The sequence below is a fragment of the Podarcis cretensis genome (assembly GCF_951804945.1).
Source record: "Podarcis cretensis genome assembly, chromosome: 6".
NCBI classification, from domain to species: Eukaryota; Metazoa; Chordata; class Lepidosauria; order Squamata; family Lacertidae; genus Podarcis; species Podarcis cretensis.
Window position 1 is genome coordinate 49,880,540 of NC_137175.1, and position 25,722 is coordinate 49,906,261.

Below are 25,722 nucleotides of genomic sequence, written 5' to 3' on the forward strand. Positions count from 1 at the left end.
GAATGTTTTTATTTACTTATTAACCATCAATCAATCATATGCATGTCATTGATAAAAGATTGGGCAACAGCTCTTAAAGCATTTATTAGAGAGTTATTTCAAGCCACTACCAGCTTCATCTGAAATATGGAAATTATGAAATACAGTATAGACTGGCTGTAAGCGCACCAATTTAAAATATTAATAGTGATAAGCATGGTATCATCCTTAAGTCTCAGCCCTTCCTGACTGCCTGAAATAAAGATTCAGCCTGAGTTTCTCCACCACCTCCTTTTTTAAAAAAGAGGGACAATAGCTGTGAATTACATGGGTGGCGCTGTGGGTTAAACCACAAAGCCTAGGACTTGCTGATCAGAAGGTCGGCAGTTTGAATCCCTGCGACGGGGTGAGCTCCTGTTGCTCGGTCCCTGCTCCTGCCAACCTAACAGTTCAAAAGCACATCAAAGTGCAAGTAGATAAACGGGAAGGTAAACGGCGTTTCTGTGCGCTGCTCTGGTTCGCCAGAAGCGGCTTAGTCATGCTGGCCACATGACCCGGAAGCTGTACGCCGGCTCCCTTGACCAATAAAGCAAGATGAGCGCCGCAACCCCAGAGTCAGTCACGACTGGACCTAATGGTCAGGGGTCCCTTTACCTTTACCTATATTTGCATTTTAAAAGTTAACAAGCACGCTAATTCTTGAGTTTGAAATAGAGTGAACCCCTCTGCCTTTAATTATTGGGGTGGAAGTGGCGACATATTGCTGACAAATCATTGCAGTGAAAAAATGACTGGATTTCACAATGTTTTCCTATGAACAACCCTACCGTTTTTTACCCTGAAACACGTGCGCCTCCGGCCAAGGAAATACCAGTTGGTATCGTCTTTCTCATGCTACAGTCCTATATTCCAAGGATGAGAAACCTGTGCCCACCCCACACCCCGATCCTGATGGGACTCCATCAGATCCAGCCATATGGCCAATAGTCAGAAGGTTTGTAAGATAGTCTATAATACATGGAAGGTGTGATGCCCTGAGAGCTGTCAGCACTCACAAACTGCAATTCCCAAGATTCTTTCGGGAACTAATTATTCCTTTGGATATATGATGGGGGCCTTAGTCAGTCTCCCCGCGCGCCCCTTAGTGGGAGATGGAGACTCGTCCTTTAACTACATTTCCCAGGGTGCCTTTCAAGCTCTCGTCAGTGGCCCATGGAGAGGCGGAAGCTGGACGGGTTTCCGGTGCCTCTCTCTCCCCCCTCCCCTCCTCCGCCCAGCTCGTTCTCCTCCCGAGTCCGCGGCCGTTGAGGAGAGCGAGAGGTGCCGCCCGCCTCTCCCGTCCTGTCGCCGCCGCCGCCGCCGCCGCCATGGGCTGTACGCTGAGCGCCGAGGACAAGGCGGCGGCCGAGCGGAGCCGCATGATAGACCGCAACCTGCGCGAAGACGGCGAGAAGGCGTCCAAGGAGGTGAAGCTGCTTCTGCTCGGTAAGGAGAAGCGGGCGAGGAGGGTGCGGCCGGGGCCTGCTCCGCCGGCGGCCCCGGGGTGGGGCGAGGGGCAGGGACGGGGCAGCCGGGCCCCGTGAGGAGAGGCCGAGGTGGCGATTCTCTCTTAACCGGGCGCTCCCCGTTGGTGGCCCGGGCTGGCCCTCCCGTGGCTCCCGGGCACGTCCCGCAGCTTACTCGCGAGCAAGAGGGAGCGAGGCGCCCAGCCCAAGAGCTCCTCTTGGTCCAGCTGCCGCTTTCTGACCCAAAGGGCTTTCGAATGTTTTAATTTTTTAAGGCCCTAAGTAGTAAAAGTAAAAGTCCTGCAGGCTTAAGGCCAGAATCCCAGGAAGTCATTCGCCACTAAACTTCGTGGGAGAAGATCCTAGGCCTTCCCCAATTATTTTTTTAAATAGAAACCTTCCGATCAGGTTTAAGGAACTTTGAAGGATGGTGGTTTTGAATAGTTGTACAGCTGCCCCCACTCACCCACTTGCAGTAGACCTTGAGGAAGGAGAACGGTCTACCTTTCACATCACACAAAAAACTCCTTGCTGTTTGTTCCGTGTGTTGATAAGGGTTTGTTCTGCATTTGTGTTTTAAAGATCCCTTTTCAGACTCTCCTCCAGGTTTTCACATTTGCAGAAGTACCTCTCTCAAAAAATGAAATGAGAGAGAAACAGATTCCTAGGACTAGTATGTAGGCAGCATCTGATGCCAAGTGCCCGCCTGCTCCCTTTGCTGATTCTCTAGACGCTTGAAGGAAGAGGCCCCTGATAACCTTGGGCAGCTTGCCCCTTTGCCATGAATGTGAGAAAGAGGGTTAGCCTCAAGCTGTTTGTCTTGTACGTGCAGTATAGGGGACTGTGGAATGGTTTCTCTCTAGCAAAGAGCTCAAGAATTACCTGTCTTCTGTTAGTGGCATCTGGCAAGTGTACTTGGTGTTCCTGGTCTTTTTCTAGACCCTCCCCCTCCCCTCTTTTCAGCCAGAACTTTTTCTCCTGAACTTTCTTTTTTCCTGGCAGTGCATCTGAAGACCTATGTTAGATAACAAGTGGCAGAAGTTGAAATTGCATCGCCTTTTCATTTGTCAGTTTTAAGTCACTGAGGCCACATGTCATTCACTTCAGTTCTTTATTTCATTAAATGAATGAATGTAGCCATTCATTTATTTAATTTCAGGCTTTTAAAATAAAGCAACCAAGAAAAAGTAACAAATGACCCAGTTCTTAAAGTACAAAATTTTGGATTTTCAAAAACCTAAAATAGAAATCACAGCAGGTGTGATAAACAAGAAATTAAAAATAAGCATTTTATAACTACAGGTAAGCTTCCAAACAAAGTTTTCAAAAACTTGGTGATGAAATTCCTTATCAGTGTTTTCTAAAGAAACAATGCTCATAGGATCAGATAGTGAATGACTGGAGGACAACAAAGCAGAAAGCGGAGGATAAGTTTTCTTAATTGAGAGAATATAAACCTGTTGGGGGGTGTTCACCTAGGAGTAGGTGTTTAGCTTAAAAACAACCATGATGTCCGGGATAAACAGCCATGTTTACAGATAATGGCAGATGATATTGTATAGTAGAGTACAATCCTAACCAATCCATGAAGAGTTTCTAAAGAGTTTGTTGGTTGGACAACTATGCTTTATTTATTACCACATTTTATTGTGTCTTCTATTGTCTTTGTTCTTAAAAAATGTTATTGTTTAATGCACTTTTATAGTTTAGGGTCCTAGTTGTACTGACAATGTTGCATTAATTAAAAAAAATCATTTATTCGACTCCAAAGTCATGCATGTTGGGGTGGGTCGGTGGGAGAAACCCTTAATTAGACTGAGGTGGAAAGAGGTATTGGCCTCATTTGCACATAACACTAATTTAGCTTAGCACAAACTTAAGGGCTCCTGGAAAGGAGATTGTAGCTGCTCTGCTCCTCCCCTGTCATTTTCCTGCTGTGCTGCAATTGATTACAGCATATAGTTTATGCGTAGATAACTAAACAAGAAGCCTAGGTTCAGATGGCATGCTAAGTAAACCATGGCTTAGCTTAGTGCAGCAACAAAATGGCAAGGGAGGAGTTTGGCTTAGCATTGCATGTGAATCAGGCCATTGTGATCAAAGCCCACCAGAAGTCAATTGCAGTGGCAATGAAAATGCAAAATTCTGCATTAGGAAAGGTATTTTTAAAAAATCAGCTACAACTACAGTTAATGCTGTGCACTGTTGTAACCCATCCCATTTCAAAAAGGCAGCTTTAGAACTGGCAAAAACTAGAAAAGGACAATTTAAATTATCACAGTTATGAAATCTTTCCCATGAACACTGGCTTAATGAGAAAGATGGGGGGCACAATAAAATTATTCAAAAACTACTAAAACAGGGATCAGAAATTTGTGGCCTTACAGATGTTGTTGGAGTACAACTCCCTTCAGCCCCAGCTAGTATGGCCAACAGTCCAACATCTTCTGGAGGACCACAGGTTGTCCATGCCTCCATTTAATTTAGAAGAACTATGTCACACGGCCATGTCAGCATGTAATGTTAAACCATTAATTTAATGGTTTAGTAAACTATCCTGTGCCCAGCTGCATGCAGACCAGCCACTCCTGCTTTGCTCTGCCCCTTTTTCTAGTGGAGAAAGAAACCATGAAGCATCCGGTTTAGAATTATTGCTTCACCCCAACCAACTATGATTAGGAAGTCAGCATGATGAACACACACATAACTGAAATACTATGAATATTATGAGTTCTGAACCTGTATTTTCAATTGGAAGAATCATGATTTAAACCTCCTTTGGGGGGCAATTTTATTACCATTGTGCCTTAGAAGAATTATCGTCCTCTCTTTCTCTGCATTCGTTTTTTTCTTTCCTTTTTGGCAGCATGGAATTTGGCAGCACACTTTCCCAAAGTTTAGTTACACCAATCTTCATCCCAAGTTTTCTTGTTTATGCTTGTTTGTCTGATAGATCAGTGGTATACATTTCTACTCAGACGTGAACTCTTCTGAGTTCAATAGGGCTTACTCACAGGTAGCTTTGTATAGAATTGCAGGCTAAAGAATGTAAGTTCACAAACTGGTTCATAGGACCCAAAATGCTTTCATGTTTTTATGCTGTACAGAGCTTGCATGTATCTGTGCATGTAAACAGTATTTTTTAAAAAATGCTGAAGGGAAAGGTGTGACTGCCTTGCAATGTATTCAGAAGTAAAGATAGAATTCCTAGTATCTGTAATAGAGCTTTAAACTAAACCACTTTGTTTATGGAGCACTCCTGCATTGATTGGGTTGAATGACTTCATAAATGGCTTTGATTCAATACTATTTTAAAACTAAAATTCCACTTGACAGTATGGCATAGCCTTAATTTGAAGGAGCTAGTCTTGATCAATCTACTTATAAGTTTATTACTGAACTTGGTGGGATAAGTGTGCATGCAGATGTGTGGAAATTCATTTCCTTGTATTACCAAAACAATACAACCAAAGGTTCATGGGTACATTAATTAGTGTCGGTCCACAGATGGTTTATGATTTGCAGAATACTCATTTTGTTTAATAAACATGATGGATTTAAAAGGGATATAGACAAATTCATGGCTACTAGCCATGGTGGCTATAAGATGCTTCCAGGATCAGAGGCTCCATGTCTCTGAATACCAGTTCCTAAGAAAAAAGATCAAGTGTTCTGTATAGATGGTGCTATTTCCATGAAGGGTATAGTAAAACCCTCAGTGAAGGAATGATGAGCAAGGTAATTACTTCACTTGACTGTGTGTTTATAACCACTGAAAATTCACATGCAAAAAGGAAATGGTTTTAGTTGCTGTTTTTAAGAAATCAGTGAACATAAAATGACTGGAGTTTACATAATGAAATATTCCTCGTATTCCTCAGTTAGTCATATAGGACTGATACACACATATAATACTAAGCCATTGGCCACTAAACCATGGTTTAACATTTCATGTGAACCCTGCCCAGCAGCTTAACTATGGTTTGTTAACTGCCATCAAGTCACACTATGAAGCCATGATTTGTTGACATGTTCTAACTTCAGCTTTGCATTGCATACTAACCAAGCACCCTTCCTTTAGTGTGGTTTGTTTGGCAAGTGTCTGAGGTGGGGTGGTCAAAGGCATGAGGCAACAGCAGCTGGAAAACAAACCAAACTTTGGAGAAACAAGTCGTGGTTTCTTTGTCTGTGGGACAACTTGTGGTTAACCCATGGTTTGTCAAACCATGACTTTGATGTAGGCCAAGCCTTCATTAATTTCATACATTTCTGGATAATAGTAAAGATTTCTTTTTCTGTATTATTTCAATATCCTAACAGTTTTGCACCCAGTCATGTAGGCTTCTTTGAGAAAGGCCCTCTTGCATCATCTTCATCCTGATTTATTACACTATGCAATACTGTAACATTCACCAGCCTCCAGTTCAAAATGATACTGTATTCTTTTAGGAAGGTTTTTTTCTTTATGCTTCTGTTCACAATGCCTGATACTTTTGTATTTGTGTGTTGGTGGTCTTCAAACAGAGCTCCTCAGATGGAGTAGTAAAGTGTTCTGTACGTCCTTGGTGAGATTTACTTTTTTGTGCCGGGGGGTATTCTGGAAGCAGTTACGTAAACTGTTGAATTGTGTGATCATAATTTCTCTTTCTTTCTTTCTGGTCATACAAAGGTCACTTACTTTTCCACAAACAATACTCTAGTCTGTCTCACAATAAGCACAATTAGGCAAGTACAAAATTCACTTTCAACCGAAGTGTGAAGAAATTATTTGGCGTATTACCAACAGTCAGCTACTAATAGATGTCTCTCAAGCTTCTGAAATACATAATACTTAGTTGAGGAGGCAGCATTGTAGACACATTTTCAGTCCTTTGGCATTTGATCCTTAGTAACAGGCCAGTTACTAAGGATAACTGCAAAAGATTTCAAGGATAAAGGGAATATATACAACTGAGAGAATGCTGCTATTACCCCTCCTTTATCCTCCCCACATCTCTCTGCTCCAAACAACACTTCTATTGTTCCATTATTGTTTTGCCTCTAGGAAAAACACTTTAATGAAGGGCCACTCCATTTAGCTGACGTATAGTTCTTGCGTGATTTTCCTATTGCCGTAAATAGCTAAATTTACAGAAGTTGCATTGATCTGTCTACTCAGATAATGTATATTATTTGTCTGGTTCAGTATAACTTGTAGTTCACAAACCAGTTGAACCACAGTACAGTAAATAGGTTCTGTCTCCCTTCACTTCAGTGGGAATAATTGTACATAAATGGAATAATTCTGTGAATTTTCAGGCTGCTTCACATTTTATAAAATTAATGAATATACAGTGTGGAGCCCTGTGACATGTGAGGAATGGATGGCGTTTTTTGACTGCAGGCACACATCATTGAGAGCTAGGGGGCATTTGTACCTGATTTTTTTTTCTGCCATGGCACAATCCCCACAATCTACACAAATGATAAAGAAGCATGCATATTATAGTTGTGCGTACACGTAGTATACTCAAAATGTACCTGCTAATTTTGTGCTATGGCCTTGAATAGTAATATTATCTTTCACTGCAACTAAGCTTTCTTAAAAGAAGGGGAACCTAGCAAGGTGAAGGTACCCCTGCCCGTACGGGCCAGTCTTGACAGACTCTAGGGTTGTGCGCTCATCTCACTCTATAGGCCGGGAGCCAGCGCTGTCTGCAGACACTTCCGGGTCACGTGGCCAGCATGACAAGCTGCATCTGGCGAGCCAGCGCAGCACAAGGAAACGCCGTTTGCCTTCCCGCTGGTAAGCGGTCCCTATTTATCTACTTGCACCCGGAGGTGCTTTCGAACTGCTAGGTTGGCAGGCGCTGGGACCGAACGACAGGAGCGCACCCCGCCACAGGGATTCGAGCCGCCGACCATGCGATCAGCAAGTCCTAGGCACTGAGGTTTTACCCACAGCGCCACCCGTGTCCCAATTACTAATTACTATTTCTATTAACTAAAGCTTTTTCCTCTTTAGAACAAGTTGACTGTTTGTAATTTTATTTCTTCTGTTTTGAGGTGGAACTTAAGGAAAAATGCCAGAACCACTCATGATGAAGCCACCTTGCATAATAAAACCCCAACTGCTGTATCTTCTCTGCAAAGTCACTTCCGAAGGAGTGACTGCAGTGAAGAAGCAGCTGTGGGGGGGGGGAGTCCTTAAACTTTCCACTTTCTGCTGGCTTTCTCTTGCAAAGCCCCACTCTCTGTCCTCCCCTGTCTGGGTCCCTGATCCATGTTTGCAAAATGTGAAGCACTGCTTCTATTGCCCGTTCCTTCTTGGTTGCAGTCATCTCCCTCCTGACCTTGTTTTGCAGGAAAGTAATGATAGCTGGGGTCTTTTCCCACACAGGTGTAATAAATATTTCAGGCCTAAGAGAAGTGGTACAGAGCTAAGGAATATTCCAGGTTCCTGGAAATGTAAGAAATCTTACATAGATCTGTACACATTAAAAAAATCTAATGCTGGGTCATTCATATCTTGAGGCTATAGCCCCATAGTCTGAAATGTATTTGAGCTCTTCTTCATCAGGTTTTTAAACTGAGGAGCAATCTATACTGAACCTTTTCATAAACAATGCTGCAAATTCATCTTCCTGTAAAATATCCCATCTGTTTAGTCTTTTAAAATATCTAAACCAGTTGTGGGAAAGATACACTGACACCCAAACTGAACAAAAGTGCTTTGTTTATATTAGGTTTGTGAGACCCTTGGCCAGCCAGATGTTGCTGAACTATAATCCCATCAGTCCCACCAATCATGGTCAGTGGCCAGGGATGATGGGAGTTGTAGTTCAACAACATCTGGCTGGCCAAGGGTCTCACAAACCTAATATAAACAAAGCACTTTTGTTCAGTTTGGGTGTCAGTGTATCTTTGGGATCCAATGCCATCTTGTGAAGTAGAATATGTTTGCTTGCTTTGACAATAGAAGGCTGCGTTTTAAAAATAAGAAATTAATGTGAAATGCACAACTGAAGCTATTGTAGTTTTTTCTGTATACTTCATGCTACCCAGTTCACCAGTAATTGTGGTCTTAAGACCCGGATCCTGAAAATTTGGACACTCTGCTTACAGTATCCTTCCCTACTATTTCGTTCTGACTTCATTTGGCAGCACAACCCCAGTGTAAAGAAAATCCTGTTCTTCTTGTAGCAGAACTTAAAAGCAGCTTGGTATGTGATCTGCCACCTGAAAGGGAGTTAATATTTTAAACAGTATATTATTTCCACATGATTAGGAGTGGCTCAGAGGCATAGCAATTGAGAGTTGGCTCTAAGAAGCAAAAGCAGCCGCTGATGAAATACATGCAAGCTTCTCTTCCCATCCCGAGACTTTTATTTGGTTTGCGCAATACACTTTAGAGACAACCTTCTCGTCTTTGGGGAAAAGTAATTGCTAGGGTTATAGCCAAGGGATTTTGAAGTATGTAAACAAGTAGCAACATTCAATTTATAAACATATAAGAAGCTGCCTTATACTAAGCCAGACCATTGAGCTATCCTACTCAGTATTATCCACCGTGTACGGAAGCAGTTCTCTAGGATTTCTGATAAGGGTCTCTCCCCCAGTCCTACCTGGAAATGTAGAATTGAATTTAGGACCTTCTGCATGTGAAGCAGTTGCTCTGCCAATGATTTATGACCCTTCTTTGAAATCTTGGGGAATTTGTGTTTCATAGTTCAGTACTAACCATGCAAAAATTAGGTAATTAATTTAGAAACTCAAAACTTCAGTATATGCTGCTGCGGGCTTTGGGCATACATCTGTGTTGTCACATGTACACACAAAAGGAAGTGTGTGCTTAAGTGTTTTATACACATAATTATTTGGTCTTTATGTTTCTGACAGTCTTTGAGAGATCAGTAGTGTTTTGCTGCAGGAAGTATGAGAAACATTTATAAGTAGGTGATGGGTAATCCTGTATACATATGTAGGTATCCCAGTTATTTGTATAAAGAATGCAGATGTTCATTTTGTAAATCCTGACTTCCAATGAGGCTTAAACTGCCAAAGATTACTTGCAGCTGTTGCTAAGAGGCATGGGAATTAAATTGTGTGTAGTGTACTGGTGCGTGAATGCTTCTGGAACAGACGGTAGTTGATGTAGAAAAATAGTTAAATTTTGAACTCACTCACCAAGATTCTGCTTTCTCAATTTCCACATCAAATTAAAACAGGTTTGCTTATTTTTGTTTTATAGGTGCTGGAGAATCTGGTAAAAGCACCATTGTGAAACAGATGAAGTAAGTAAAGCGGCGTATCTTTTAGACTGGTACCTAATCTAATTATACTGCAGACATTGCCTGCACATGGAGGATCTTCTCAGGGTTTGAAAGAGCTCTGTTATTCCCCACTTCACCCTACCATGAAGGCAGTGTGAGGGGACATCTGGGGACTTGAAAGTTTGTATGCTGCTCCTTTTCTTGTCATATTGTGCTGTTTGTGCAGATGTCTTATTGGGCTGTGAGATTACAAAGCTATTGAGTCCTGCCATGATCCTCTCTTGGTGCTTTGCCCATGGTGCTAGTGAAGTATGCTAATGTGCTATTGCACAAGTAGATCGTACTTCTGCTTGTGCAAGGGAGTGGGGTTCCCCGAACCTTTTGCTGGTTCATCCTTCCTGCTACAGGCCCTGCTCCACATCCCACTGCATTCCGGAGGATTTCCCAATCCCAGGGAACAGTTTTTGAGAGGACAAAGGGACTGCAGGGGAAACAAGAGGCAAGAAAGCCCCATTATCTTGGCAGTAGTTAAACTACAACCCAATATGTTTAGGTATATGTAAGGAATAAAATTTTATTTGTTACTGTTTTGTCCTGCCCTTTCTCAATGAGGGGCTGTATGGTTCTCTCCCCCCTTTCTCAACTCTGTGAAGTACCGTAGGTTAGTCTGACTGACAGTGACCGGCTCAGTACTTACTTAGCCTAATGGCTGAATGGGGATTTCCTCACTCTGGGCAAAGCACCAACTGGTTAGTATTTCTTTCTTTTTCAGAATCATTCATGAGGATGGCTATTCAGAGGAAGAATGCAGACAGTATAAAGTGGTTGTCTACAGCAATACTATCCAATCCATCATTGCAATAATAAGAGCAATGGGAAGACTAAAGATAGACTTTGGTGAAGTTGCCAGAGCTGTAAGTGTATTGTATTGATTTAAAATTACTACTGATTTAGTAGTAATGATAATAAAGTGCTTGTCTATTAAACTGTTGGTGGAAATACCATTACCATCTTGTGTTTATGTGTATACATTTGATCCAAAAATGTGAGGAGTTTGGTAAACTGTGTTCTTGTTGTTTTGATGTTATTGTAATGTTGTCAGTAGATGTGAAGGGCTACCTTTTCCCATGTGAACCTGACAGTGCATTAAGTAAGATCTTTGAGGGCTTTCTCTGCTTTCAGATGATTAGGTGGTGGGTGGTAACTGGGAAGCAGGTCTCTTTATGTTTAGGAGTGCTGGTGTGTATTTTGTCTTTTCATCTCCAAGCATTGACTCCCCCCCCCAGCTCTTAATTAACTTTTTGATGCATTCTGTTCTAGTTCGAAATCTCTGTTAAAATGTGGATTTGTTTGCTCTCTGCTGTTTTATAGCTATTACTGTTTTTAATGGTTTTTATGTTACTAGTTGTCTTATGTAAGCTTCCCTGGACATGTAAACATTGAAGGGTGGGGTACAAATCCCTTAAATAAATAAGTGCTGTCAACCTCTGAGAATGTTCTTTTGTGATCTCTTAAACAGCTCAAGACATGTTAGACAAATTTGTAGCTTCTGCTGTTGTGCTTCTTTAATTAATCTATCATTACTGTTTTGTATAATTAAGTAGGAGAACACCTTGCTGAAACTGTCCATCTTCCTGTATATCAGTCATTTTTCCCATTTAAATTCAAGCTGGTGATATTATTATTATTATTATTATTATTATTATTATTATTATTTCATTTTTTAAAATTGCTTTATCTTGCCCAAGGCAACCCAAAGCCGCTTACAACCAGCCACATGTAGTGTGTGCTCCCAGTTACTCATTTTAGTCATGGCTTGAAGTTTCTCGCACCTAATGCCATAGATGACATAAGACTTGGGAAAGTGAACATGATTTGATTGGACTATTTAGTCCCAGGAACTGGAGCTCTCCCATACTTGCTTTAAAACTTTAATTATCCATTATTTAAAAAACTAATTTGGTATGCAATGTTGATGAGCATCTATTTAAAAAATTTCAACTTCTTTTCCCTAATTTGAAGCTATATTTCTTGTATTTGCAGATATTTGTTTTGCTTAAATTGTTCTTTTCCCAGCTTAAGACAGTGCTCAGCTACTAGTTTTGCAGCTTTAAAACTTTTTAATTCATAAGCGTAAGCTTTAATTATTTCTTTGGCTCTTGCCATTCTTATCACAATGTGTTTCATAGCTGAGTAGTACTATTTAAAGTAGTCCACAGAAGCTTATACCATAGGGCAACATACAGTTGTGTCTGTAGAACAGACTTCCATTTATGCAATGGGGCTTTCTCTTCTCCCTCTTGTAGTCTCCCATTGCAGATCTGCTCTGGAGGGTTGTGGGGCACAGAGGACTCCAGAGGGGAGGAAAAGAAGAGAAAGTCCAATTGTATGAGCAGGTCTGCTTGTGCAACAGTGGATATCTCCAATAATAAATAAGGTGTCCTAAACCTCTTTATTGGATGAGCTTGTTTCCCAACTGTCATATCAGACTGCAGTATACCTTCATTTTTGGTAGTTCTGATCAGCATAGCTGATTCTTTGAATTCTAGTTGTGATGCACATCAAATAATGGTTTGTGCAATTAGCAGTTGGTCGTTTAGTAGTCACATTTCAAAGAAGGAAACAGTCTGCTGCTGGTGGGTAGTAGGTAATCAACCATACCATTGTAAACTCACATTGAAACACTTCCCCTAATGTTGGTTGTTAAGCATATGTTATTATACTGCACATGATAACAGCAGTGTTTAATTTGCCTTCTTCTGCAGGATGATGCCCGTCAGTTGTTTGTACTAGCTGGAAGTGCAGAGGAGGGAGTCATGACTCCTGAACTGGCAGGCGTGATTAAACGGTTATGGAGAGATCCTGGGGTCCAAGCATGCTTCAGCAGATCAAGGGAATATCAGCTTAATGATTCTGCATCCTAGTAAGAAGCTTTTTATAGATTTTAAGCACTTTCACAGATAAACTCATGCTCTTTTAACTACCCACATAGGTGCTATACTTGTTTTGTCAGAACTGTTGTTTATTTTTCAGAGTTCTGGCAAGAGCGATGAATAATCCCAAATAGTTTCTGTGGTATTTCTCAAAAGGCTTTGGGGAAACTTAATGTGAGGATGATAAATGCATTTCAGGAAAATTCCTTAAGCCTGACAAACTGGACAGTGAACAGTTAATGAAGGCTTGGCTTTGAAGATTCCATCGATTATGCTTAATTGATCAAAGCGAGTTCTGTGGGTCAAAGGAAAGGGCGGAGCCATCAGTCCCAACACCACTCACTTTTCTTGTCTATGGTATACTGGACGCTTGGCAACCTGACTTTAATGGCATTCTTGAGGTCTCCTTCTCTAAAACAGTGGTACTAATCTTTTTCATTTTGACAAAAATGTCATCTCCCCAATTCTCAGTGTTTATTTTGTCTTGTCTGAACTTGGGAAAGGACTGTAGCTTGGTGGTAGAGCATCTACTTTGTATGCGGAAAGTCCCAGGTTCAGTCCTGGGCATCTTCAGGTAGGACTGGGAAAGACTGTGGCCTGTCATTTGTTTAAACTTAGTCACTGAGGACAATTGAGGAGTGGCAACAGTCCTTTGGACACTGCATGAACCTATTATTTCTTTCCAGAACTGCATGAACCTATTATTTTATTTCAGAAGTGCTTAATATTCTCAGGGTATAGGTGTTTGCAACACTTCCTGGAGACTTTTTCTGCCTTTACAGTGGACCCTCCGGATACGAACTTAATTCGTTCTGGGGATCCGTTCACACCCTAAAAATAATGTAAATAGAGGTGCGCTTCTGCACATGCACAAGGCGTGCAGAGCACTTCTGTGCATGCGGCGAAACCCAGAAGTATACACTTCCGGGTTTGCTGTGGCTATAACCTGAAGATTCCATATCCAAAGGGATATGTAAGTAGAGGTACTACTATTTAGCTTGAAGTCACAATAAAAGAAGCCATTTATACCCATAACAGCAGTATGAAGCTGGCTATGATTATAGGGAACAAGTATCATTTTTGAATGGATTTTCTTGGCATTGCCGTGCCCCCCCCCTTTTTTGTAGAACAATAGCTTTATTTGCATTTTCCAGTAATTTAAACCAAGATATTCTTAAGAACCTGTGGATTATCTATTTTGAGATAGATTTATTTTTTTTACACCAATGTATGCAGCATATCATAGGACGAGGGCAATAAAATCACTAATTCCTTGCTGGTTGATAACTTGCCGAACCAAGTCTTTGTACTACCAGATAAGGTAGATCTAAACCAGCTTTACTTCTTCAGAGCTTGCTGCTGAAACATGACTGTACTGTATACAGATGACTAACCTGCATGGAAAGAGAGAATATCATCTGTTTAAATAATTCACTGCTTCTTGTTTTCAAATGAAGCTCTTAACTGTTTTCAGCACTTGAAGTAGCTCTTGTATTCTTTTGGCAGCATTTTACATTACAGCCAGTTGCTTGGAGTTTTCATTTAATCCACTCACATTTTGGTTTTAGTTTCAGGTTGCTTTTCCATTGCCTAATCTAAAAGCAGGACAACACGCTCTTCCTTCTAGTGTGGGCAGAAAAGTGAGGTATAAATGAATAAATAAAGTTATAGTACTGTTTCACATAGCTGTAGTTTAAGTATAGCATAGAAGGTCGCAAGATCTTTGTTTCCCAGCAGAAGTATTTTTATTTCAAGGAGCTGAGATCATAAACTTTGCCCTCCCTAGATAATTTGTTAACATGAAACCCTAATCAGGAATCTGCTTCAGCAAAGGAATAGCATCTCAAGTCAGTAATTATATTCTTTGAGTTAATTTTAAGTCGTCTTACTGCTTTGTGAGACTTTATAGAACCAAATGAGACTGGGCTCTCCGTTAAAAGGTTCAGCTGTAAAATACAATTAAGTGGCAGTGCAGAATAAGGCTGCCCTCCCTTCTGCTGCAGGAGAAAACTAAGCTAGAGCCAGAATACTATATAGTAACTAATGTGTTGGATATGGATGTGGATAACTCAGATTCAAACCTTGTTTAACTGATAAAGCTCATGGTACCCTTAGGGCAAGCTACTGTATTTCATCCTTGGTTCCAGCACATTGTGATTTTCAAGACAGTGTCTGTTGGTTCTTTATGCATATTTAGAAGTAAGTAAAGTCATAGATACTTGTAAAAAGAAACCATGGGGAATAGGGACATTACCTAATAATACCTAATAATATAGTGCAAGCTTCCCTAACCAGCTGCCCTCCATACCTTTTGTACTACACCACTCATCACCCTGAGCCTTCATACTTTTTAGTGCAAAATATCTGTAGGGCATCATGTTGAGGAAGACTGACAGAGGAAATCTCCTAAGATTTCAAGTACTGTATATAGTCGTCACTCCTTGCAACAACCCTTTTAATGTAGACCTGTTACTGAGTGGGGATCTGTGAGGTTGGGGAATAGTGACTTGCCTGAAGTTAACCAGCAAGTTAGTGACCGAGCTAAGATTTTAATTGGTGACATAGTCTCGTCACTCACTTTTCTTAACTGCTGCATTACACACAACTCCTTCCTACTGATCTCCATGAAGTTTCTCTCATCACAGCAACTCAGGCAATGATACATACCTCAAGCTTGCAATCCTACCAATCTATAGTGCATACTCTTCAATTTGTGTCTTGTATTTCTCCCCTTTGCCTGCCAGTATAGAGGTAACTATCAATTCTTTCTACATTGCATTTCCTACATGTATATCTTAGAACTCTTTTTTAGTGTTTCAGATAAGCACCATTTATATAAATGTTCTTTATTGAATAACTTAAGCAAAAAAGACAGGACCTTGCCTTAAGGAGTTTTTATTCTCATCATCATATTAGGGACTACTTTGGCTCAAGCTATTATATTTACTGATTGTTGTAAAACTCAAGAATTTATAGTGTGAACATTGCTACAGTAATGATGTTTTGGAAAGCCTGTATCTTAAAGCTACATTTTAAGGCAGCTCTCAATGTAGCTTTCTCATAAATAACTCAAAATATATCCATTGGCTCCAGTTTCAAATGAGGTTACAAACTTAAGTAACTTTGTTAAACATGGAATAGATTTCAACAGTTACATCCAGTAAAGCCAGTGCTTGACGGGCTTTGGGTAATCTACAACTATATGACAGTCATGACACCCTGGAAGAAGAAGAAAAATAACATTGCAGAAGAATTTTTTATTTTTCTCTAGATGAGAATAAGGCATAGAAGAGGAATTGTGTCTTAGTCCAAGAGAGTGGATAAAAATGTATTTATCTCCTTTCTCCATCTCTCTTTCCCCTTTAGCTACCTTAATGACTTGGACAGAATATCCCAGCAAAGTTACATTCCAACTCAGCAAGATGTTCTACGGACCAGAGTGAAAACGACAGGCATTGTAGAAACACACTTCACTTTCAAGGACTTGTATTTCAAGTGAGTTACATTGTGGGTTGTAGGGTCCCACTCACATATTACTATCACTCCACTGTTCTTTGGGTTGTGGTGTAAAATTTACGACTTTTACATATGCTCATGTTGTGCAGGCTTAATTTGGCTCCGGCTTCACACAGTGTAAAATCTCTGTCCTTCAGTTCTATTCTGGCTGGAGATTTTTGCTATCAGTTCACTTTTTTATTTTCATTGTTTTGTTCTTTTCAGCTGCTTTTATGTTGGGATCACAGACACAGGTACTGAACCCTTCCTTTACAGGAGCATATATACTAAAAGGATACTGACTACTGTTTTACATTATTTGTTGAAATCCCCACCATACCGACGTTCCAATTTGCCACGTGTTTATTTTCCCGTGTTGCAGTTGGAGCTGAAATTAACATGGCTTTGTGAAATGTGCATGGCTTTTTCAGCAAAACTGTGTAGAGAGAGTACTAACCAGTCAGTAGAACAGAACATTGGCCGGAAGCATGCACAGGTGTTTAAATGCTTGCCATACATAGAGCTAGATGTAGGAAAGGGGATGTGTATTTCCCCCTGGAATACATACGTAGTGATTTGAGACTTGCAACCCATGTACCTCAATGTAGCTTCCCACCATTGATTGCCTTTATTGATCGCCTCTACAGGGATTGCCATATGCTCTTTAAATGCAGCCTTTAAAGTCCCTTGGCTCTGTTTTGACTATAACTTCCATCAAGTCCCATGTCTCTGTAATATATAGTGCCAAGCAGAATAAGTGGGACTAGTAAGAGCTCACATCCCTCATGCTGCAAGATGCCACCATGTTTTGTGGTAGGGTGGGGGCCTTGCTACAGACGTCATGGAACTCAGAGAAATGTTAGACACTCTGTCTGAGTTTTAAAGGAGGAAAGTGTAAGGAGCCCTGCTCTATGAACATGTATCCACCTTAACAGAATGGGTCTGACCTAGGCAGTATCCCTTTAAGTATGAATTCTTCCCCTTTGTCTCCTATCCTTCATGCCAGCCATAAGGATGCACTGAAACCCAATATTCCTCTACCTGCCACCGTGCTATTAGAGAAATGCTCATTTCTGATCATATGCTCCACCATAGCCTAGTTACAGTGCTTTATCTTGATAGACGGTAATCATAATATTATTAATAATGTTTTAATAAAGAATTTTATGTATGGCAAAATGAGTTACTACCTTTGCTTGGATTTCTGCTGACAAGGCTCACTTGCACATGTCTTTTAATTGCACTCCAATTGGTTGGGATAATGTTTAAGAATACTTTTGTGTTCATTTTATAAATGCACAGCAAAAACGAAAAACAAACCCAAGGAAGTTAGGACTGGGTGAATGTCATGTAAAGTTTGGTTCTGGACATCAAGTCACAGAATGGCCTTTGGAAAATTATCGTTGATGAGCTTGTGTTCTGTATATGTAAAGTGGGAATAATGAACCCCATATATAGAGAGGATGAATGAGAAAAACTCCGTAATATATATATGCTGTATTAGATGAGTGTGACATAACTAGTGGATCAAATCTGCTTCTCTGCGCACTGATTCAGTAAATTGAGCCTTGAACTTGGGCAGTTCAACACCTCCCTTCCCTTCTCTTAACGTTATCTCAAGTCTTTCCTCATATGTAGAACTGGACTATACCAGCAGTTGTTACTACAGTTTTTATGTTTGTTTAAATTATTAACTTAAATCATTTTTGGAGCTCCTTGGCTTCTCACCTTTCCAGTATATGAATTAGTTGCCCAAAATTGCTTTGGTATGTAGTATCTAAGATCAGATGTAATTATAATTAAGAAAATGCTGTAAATTGTGGCACAGCTTGATAGCACGTTCTGGCTATTAAACTACCAGTTAAAGAAGGGTGTGAGTATTTTAAGACTTTTTCTAAAGCAGCATATCATTTTCTGTCTTGCCCTATTTACACCTTTGCCAGAGGGCCTAACCAAGTGGGAGGCAGCCTTGTTGGCTGTATAGATGTAGGTCAGGGTAGCCAACATAGTGCCCTCCAGCTGTTGGACTATAATCCTTGACCATTGTCCACACTGTTGGGCTGGTGAAAGTTGGAGTCCCAACAACATCTGGAGGCTGGCCACCTCAATGTAGGTGAGGCAGTAAAAGCTGTCAAGAGCACAGCCGTAAAAACAAAGAAGACTCAATAGGACTTCTGTATCCATTCCTGCAGTGGGCTTTTTGTCTCCTAAATAATCTGATGCACAAGCTGATAGGATGGGTGGAAGGCAGATTCTCTCTCTCTTTCTGTGTGTGTATCTAATTCTATCCTGCTAGATGCAGAACTTCAGTCACAGAAAGGGAGAGTTTAACCTATTCTTAAAGAATTCCTGATGCACTATGTGGACACAGCAGCGTGTATGTTGTTTAAGTAGGTTCCTCATTTAAGCTAGCCAGTCTTAATGTTATGGAGTGTCTGTTTGGTTTGTTGTGCCATTCAGCTAAACATAAAATAAGACCATATTACCCTTTAGGGGAAATTTAACTAGAAACTAGCAACACCTTGCACTATGGTGTTACGGCTTATAAATGTTTGCTGCTGGTTAGCTTTCCCACTGGAAACCACTTTGTAAGAGCATTGACTATTCTGCAACAGGAGGTTGCGTAATCAGCCATTGTTTTTTGTTTTTTTTAAATAATTTTTATTAACAATTTTGTTTAAATTACAATGCCAATAAACAATACAATATAACATCTCTTAACATAGATCTCTTCACTTCTTTGGACTCCCTCACATCTCCCGCTCCTGCGTTCCTGTTTGAAATTTTTTCCAGCAAATTTATCCCCTTATTTCTATTCTTATTATCTAATTTTCCAATGTTGTATCTCTGATTTTAACTATCCTTTATTCAAATCTTAAAGAATTTAAATATAACCTACAACTTCCAAATTTTTTATCCTTTCTTAAATTTAGCTTATCTTCATAATTCACTTCATCTAGCTTAATGGTGCCAAGTTGTTTATACTCTCGCATCCTTCTTAGCATTCATACAATTTACAATATTTTTGTAGATAAATCTTGAATTTTTTTCCAATCTTCTTCCACCATCTCTTCTCCCAGGTCTCGGATTCTGCCAGTCATCTCAGCCAGTTCCATATAGTCTATCAGTTGCATCTGCTATTCTTCCAGTGTGGGTAGATCTTGGGTTTTCCAATGCCTAGCGACAAGTATCCTTGCTGCTGTTGTTGCGTACATAAAAAAGTTCGGTCCTTCTTTAGCACGTTCTGGCCGACAATACCCAAAAGGAAGGCCTCTGGTTTCTTAGGGAAGGTATACTTAAATACCTTTTTCAGCTCATTATATATCATTTCCCAGAAAGCCTTCACTCTAGGGCAAGTCCACCAGAGGTGAAATAATGTTCCTTCATTTTCTTTACATTTCCAACATTTGTTATCAGACAAGTGGTATATTTTTGCAAGTTTGACTGGGGTCATGTACCATCTATATATCATTTTCATAACATTTTCTTTCAAAGCATTACATGCAGTGAAATTCAGCCCAGTAGTCCACAACCTCTCCCAATCCTCAAACATAATGTTGTATCCAATGTCCTGTGCCCACTTTATCATGGCCGATTTAACCGTTTCATCTTGTGTGTTCCACTTCAACAGCAAGTTATACATTTTTGAAGGTAATCAGCCATTTTTACTCAGCAGCCAAACAAAATGCTGTTCCCAAGCAGCAGAAGATGATAAACATCGTACGCTAGCATAACATTCAGGTTCTGTGTTGAGCAAGCTTACCCACCTGTGTGATGTGTCAAGAGAGATGTCCTTATGTTTTTCTGTGGCATTTCCTCCTTTCTATGCCACCTTTCACTCCAAAAGGAAATCATTGTGCTGAATATGGGGTAAATTGTTATAGTCTACTGTTGGAGAATATGAATTCACATTGCAAAAGTGAGATTTTGCTATTTTATTTTATTTTGTTCTTTCTCCGGCTGTTAGAGGCAGGATAGTTTTATACTTCAAGGTAAATATTGCCTTCCCCTTACAGAAGTAGGCAGGTCCTCTTCCCCGTCCACTTACCTTGAATACTTGATAAAATGCACATTGCTGCTATTATAATCCTGTTATTTCATGTGACTCTTAGATTTCTTGGATCATATGCCCATTCAGTCTCTACCAAGAGATGCTAATCTTGTTCTTATAGCAGTCCAATGAAGTACTATGCTCAATGGACTTCACTGGAAATTGTCTGGAGTTACGCATATTGTTCAAACTGTATAAACAAATAATGTTTTCCCTGGACTGTTCACTACTTAAATATTTCTCAAGATTACTAAATTATACCATATGTTAGCAGTTTATCAGCCTCTGCAATAACATGTTTCTGCTAAAGCAGATTGATAACACTCCTGAATCCTACCCCATGTCAAAATCATTCTCTCTTATTTCCCAACTTGACTCCCACTCATTAACCTGAAGTGGTAAGGAAACCATGATATGTGGTGACTACTGCTGACAATTTCACATGATCAAATTATTAGGACTGAATAATTATCATAACTGAATATACTCTTATCTTCTTGGGCTTTGACTTTGAGAGCATGAGTTTGCCAGTAGAGGCAATACTAAGCGGAGGAGGAAGATAGTGGGAGCCCTGCATTCATGCAAGCAGGCTAGTTGTAGAGGTACTTGGCCTAGTAGTCTCAATGACTCACCTGGCTTTTAGTGATTATTAGAAACCGCCTTATCATAGTTTTTGCTAGGATCAGCATGTTTCAATTATTCAATAAAACAGTGTTAGAGCAGCATAGGTTATGCTAGTGGCAAAGGCTCATTCAGCTTTGTAACAACCCTATGGTGTGCTTTTGACAACACTGTACACTGCACTGTACTTTATGGCATAATGTAGCATAATAATAAAAGCAATTTCTCTTTCTGCCAGGATGTTTGACGTTGGCGGCCAGCGTTCAGAACGTAAGAAATGGATCCACTGCTTTGAAGGCGTAACAGCAATTATATTCTGCGTAGCTCTCAGTGATTATGACCTTGTTCTTGCTGAGGACGAAGAAATGGTAGGTTGCCATAGAGTTAAATGTTGGTTACATGTTGCATTACGTAAACTGTGGTGGAAATTGGCTTTAAGCTTTATGTAGTTTGTTTAGGACAACTTAATTTAAATGACTTGTGTTTTGAAAATTACTAAGGCATAGAAGCAAACATTTCTTGTATGTCTCCTCAAATTTCCTGCAGTGAGCGCTGGCAGCAGCACTAATTGGCAGGCTGTGTTCAATAAAATCTTCCTTGCTCCCACCCCCCACCGTCGAATCTGAAAACTACAGTAGTTCTTAGCTGAGAAGGAAATAAAGCATCTGGATGAATTTTTGTGAAACATTATGTAATTGTGATAACTGAAAAGTCTTTTTGTGACCCATTTTTTGCCAAAGTTTAGGAATTCTGATACTTGCCCAAATGATTACTAGTACTTTCTTATCCGAGCATCAGCTTTGACTAAATCACATTATTTGCACTACTAGCTTTGTTTTCATTAGTGATTATGCAAAGTTGCTGGGGTATTACCTTTTCAACGAGATGTTTTCCTCCTCCCAGAATCGTATGCATGAGAGTATGAAACTCTTTGACAGCATTTGTAACAACAAGTGGTTCACAGACACATCAATCATTCTTTTCCTAAACAAGAAAGATCTGTTTGAGGAAAAGATAAGGAGGAGTCCACTAACAATTTGCTACCCGGAATACCCAGGTAAGGTAAAAAAATGGGAAAATAGGATGAAAACAGATTGTAGCTTGGTTTAATGTGTATTTATGACCTCAGTATATGTACATAATATTTTTCTTTGTCCCATCATCTATCAGCCTTTAAAAAAATATAGATCCCTGTCTGATAATGTTCCTGCTAGATTAAAACAGATATGTTAGCATTAGCTTGGCTCTGTTTACTTATTGTCATGCTGGCTTGAATACTTCATGTTCTCTCTTAAAGCCCAAGGTTGAATTTTCTGATGGAAGGAGACACCTGTACATTTCCCCCCAGATTGAGTCCTTTCACTATGTGTGATATGAAAGTGGTGGTTTCTCTCAGCATTAAAATTAGATTTTTATAATCCTAGTTCTGAAACTGATGCCCTATCACCAACAATTTATTATGGCCTTCATTGTGAGTTCTGTTGCCCAAACTTTCAAAATTTGTAGCGCAGTGTAGTCTTCCCTCACTGCTTTGTTGTGTCCTATTTCCACAGAATTTCTTCCTATGAATAAGCAAGTCATGATAGTCCCAACAGCTGCAAATTACTGCTTCATGACTGTTTGCTATTTTCCTCATAGAGGGGTCCTAAAATTGTATCTTGGCTTTGTAGCCAACTATTATGCTTCTATTACCACATGGTTCTGCCTCTAGCTGTAATGATGAAGTCTAGAGCAATCAGAAATGATCAGACTGTGTGAGATATATGGATAGGTCTTTTAGTCAGACACTCTTAAAAGATGAATCATGCTTCTTACAGGCAATAAATAAGTAGTCAAAACCCAAGCCACAGCTTTAGGTGCAAAGTACTGTCATTCATGACACCTGTTTATGTTCTCTTGCAATTGAAACTGGTAGTTCTTAAGCCTCTTGGGTTTTATAAAGTATTAGAACTTTTTAATTTTTTTAAAAAAACCATTGCTTTAAAAACAAAAAGAGGGGGGAGCTAGTAGCTAGTTTAAAAACGTGTAAAAGAATTTATTACAAAAGCCAAGAAAGTAATAGGTTTTCAAGAACAATGAGAATTCTGTGGCACCCGAGTACCATATTTTTATTAACACAGTTTTAAAACATGGATAGAAGGGGCTCATACCTCAATTGCAGCCTGTATATTTTGCATGCATGAGGTCTGAGGACCAGTACCTGGCATTTGTAGCTAAAGAGATACCTGATAGCCAAACTGAGCTGAAGGAAAGCTGTTACCAGACAAAGGAGATGGTATTGGATTGGATTAAATTAGATAGTCTGCTCACTATGAGCAGCTTCATATATTCATGCATTGGAGGCTGCAATCTTGTACTCAATCTGATTCAATTTAGTACTTCACTAATGGCACCCAGTGACTGCAGCACTATTTGCACTAAAGAAGCAAAGAAGTAAATGGTAAAGATTTCTGATCACAAAAGATTCGCATATGCCCTGTTTGGGGAAATGGAGCTGTGATTGTGTTTCTTTAAAATGAACTACTTTTTGTGATTGCTTCATCTAAGAGGTGTAGACACAGTTTCCTAGGTCTAGATGCATTTCTTTAGCCTAAAATGATGGCAAAGTGTGATGACTGGAAACAGTTGCTTTTCTTTTCAAAGACTTGTAAAGTCAATTGCAAGTCCTTAAAATGGTGTTAGTTAGTAGAAGTTGTAATTTTCCCCCTCCAGGTTCTAATACATATGAAGAGGCAGCTGCATACATTCAGTGCCAGTTTGAAGACCTGAACCGAAGAAAAGACACCAAGGAAATTTACACCCATTTCACCTGTGCCACTGACACAAAGAATGTGCAATTTGTTTTTGATGCTGTTACAGATGTTATAATTAAAAACAACCTGAAAGAATGTGGACTCTACTAAAAAGAGCGTAACAGTGAAATGTAAGTTTATGAACTTTGTAGTCTCTTCTGAGCTTTAGCATTGCATAAACAGCTGCCTGGCTATAACATGAACTTCACCTAATGAAATGAAATTATTTCCATTTCAGGATGTTGCGTTTTAAGAACTGGGCTGTTTATTTGCTGCCTTGTGGGACAGCTGCAAGCATGAACAGGACCGGGGAATGAAAACAGCATGCAAAAATCCTTGCATTCTTTAGCACAATCTTCTGTACTAGGGACCTTTTTATTGATATGGGATGCGGAAGTTAAAATTCCAAAAATGGAACTACTGTTAAGTGTGATTTTTTTTTAAATCATCCAGGCATCATATGGATTGCATAGTCTCAAATGTGTACAGCTGTTACGAAGTTGAGATCCCAGACCTTCAAATATGTAGCTTTCTTTCTTTAATAAGCCACCGCTGCTCTGTTTTTAAGGTTTTTCCATCAAAACTATATATTTACTAAATTTTATTTCCTTATTTGCAAACAGACTTGTTTTAAAAACAAACAAAAAACATTTAACTATGCACATGATTGTGACCAGATCATGCAGAAAGTATTCCTCTTAGCAGGAACCTTTTGTTTTTAAAACTTGGTATGGTCAGAACTTGATATACAGTAACTGCAACTACTTAAAAGGGCCTTAGGATTCTTATGGCTAAAGCAATGGCTTCTTCTAATGTATAATGTTATGAGTCTGCTACAAACACTGTAAGGTGCTCCCACCCCTGAAAGAGAGATTTCCTGTAGCAGGGTAACAAGTCTTGTCAGACTTAATGGCTGGGGGAGGGGGTTAGCCTGGTTTATGCTGATTACCAAATCACTGAGTGTGCTACTAATGTAGCAGATGGAAATCTTCTTACATGAAATGCCTGAATTGGCTTCTAGGTAGAAAGGTGAGTTGTAAAATTACAAACTGCAGGGGGTGGGGAGAGAGTACTGCTACAAAGCTACTTAATCAACCACTTAATTGTGTGTGTGTGTGTTTGGTCTTAAACCAGTGGGGAGTTTTGTAGACAGTGCAATTTGTTCTGCATTTACCAGGGCCTTTTCTCATAGGAGATTTCAAAAATGTATCAACCGCATGCTTTTACTTTGTAAATGTGGTGCCAAGTTCCTGTTTGCCATTGTTTTTACTGTAGTGATGTTATTAACCCAAGTCAGTACATTTATTTGCTGAAATCATTACATTGAGACTCTTTTCCAATTTGTCATGTACAGTTTCAACCTGATGTAGTTATTGGCAATATTAAAACGGTGAGTTAAAAATCTTAATGTTTCTCACTTTATTGGAGCCATTTCTAGAAATGATCTAGGGATCTTTGTCAGTCTCTCTTAATAGCATTTCCAGGTTCTGCAAATAAAGATTTTAGTTAGCTGGATTAGCTTTTTCGTTGTGCTGAACCTTCATATAAATAACTGAAACTTTCCTGTCTTGTTTCTTGAAGAATATGGTGTCAGGTATTTTCTGTGTGTTGACACAGATAAGGCTGAGAATTGTGGCAAGTTATTTCTACCATTAAGTCATATCAGCAAGATACAGCAATAATTTTCTAAAGCATTTCTTTATGACTGTTTGTTACCAAGAATGATGATGATTCTTAACAGGAAAGAGTGGTAAAATTCTCACTACATGGTAGAATATTGCAGATCACTAGCTTAATCAGTTTCTCTCTGCACACACTATCGTAAAATACTCTTGGTGAATTAATGTTTAGCTTGCATCACCTCTATTCACTTTTCACAAAAGGGAAACAGAGTCAGTGTCACTTGCCCAAGGCTATTCTGTGAGGGTCGATTTCATACATATGTACTAAATGCGTAAAACACTTCAACTGGAAAGAACTGCTTGAGATTGAATGTACCCCCTGACTTGAGGTTTGCTGTTTGATAAATGTGCATGTGCAAAACATCCTTTGGTCTTTCACTCACTGGCCATGTCTGGATGTAATGCTAAGCCA

The 25,722-nt window shown here is 39.7% G+C and overlaps 1 protein-coding gene across 1 annotated transcript; it reads left to right on the forward strand.

Moving 5' to 3' along the window:
• The first annotated feature begins 1,242 nt into the window (after nucleotides 1–1,242).
• Nucleotides 1,243–25,036, forward strand: GNAI3 (G protein subunit alpha i3). The gene is made up of 9 exons (XM_079980503.1): nucleotides 1,243–1,464; nucleotides 9,715–9,757; nucleotides 10,509–10,650; nucleotides 12,502–12,659; nucleotides 16,036–16,164; nucleotides 21,075–21,204; nucleotides 21,740–21,893; nucleotides 23,549–23,759; nucleotides 23,867–25,036. The coding sequence occupies exons 1-8, from the start codon at nucleotides 1,347–1,349 to the stop codon at nucleotides 23,737–23,739; spliced, it is 1,065 nt and encodes a 354-aa protein (XP_079836629.1). The 5' UTR covers nucleotides 1,243–1,346; the 3' UTR covers nucleotides 23,740–23,759; nucleotides 23,867–25,036.
• Nucleotides 25,037–25,722: the final 686 nt, after the last annotated feature.

What these genes read in the sequence shown, in the direction of transcription:
- GNAI3 (XM_079980503.1), top strand. Translation starts at nt 1,347, where the DNA reads ATGGGCTGTACGCTGAGCGCCGAGGACAAGGCGGCGGCCGAGCGGAGC. An exon ending in ACCATTGTGAAACAGATGAA is followed by an intron (nt 9,758 to 10,508) that starts GTAAGTAAAGCG and finishes TTTCTTTTTCAG; the next exon opens with AATCATTCATGAGGATGGCT. An exon ending in CTTAATGATTCTGCATCCTA is followed by an intron (nt 12,660 to 16,035) that starts GTAAGAAGCTTT and finishes TTTCCCCTTTAG; the next exon opens with CTACCTTAATGACTTGGACA.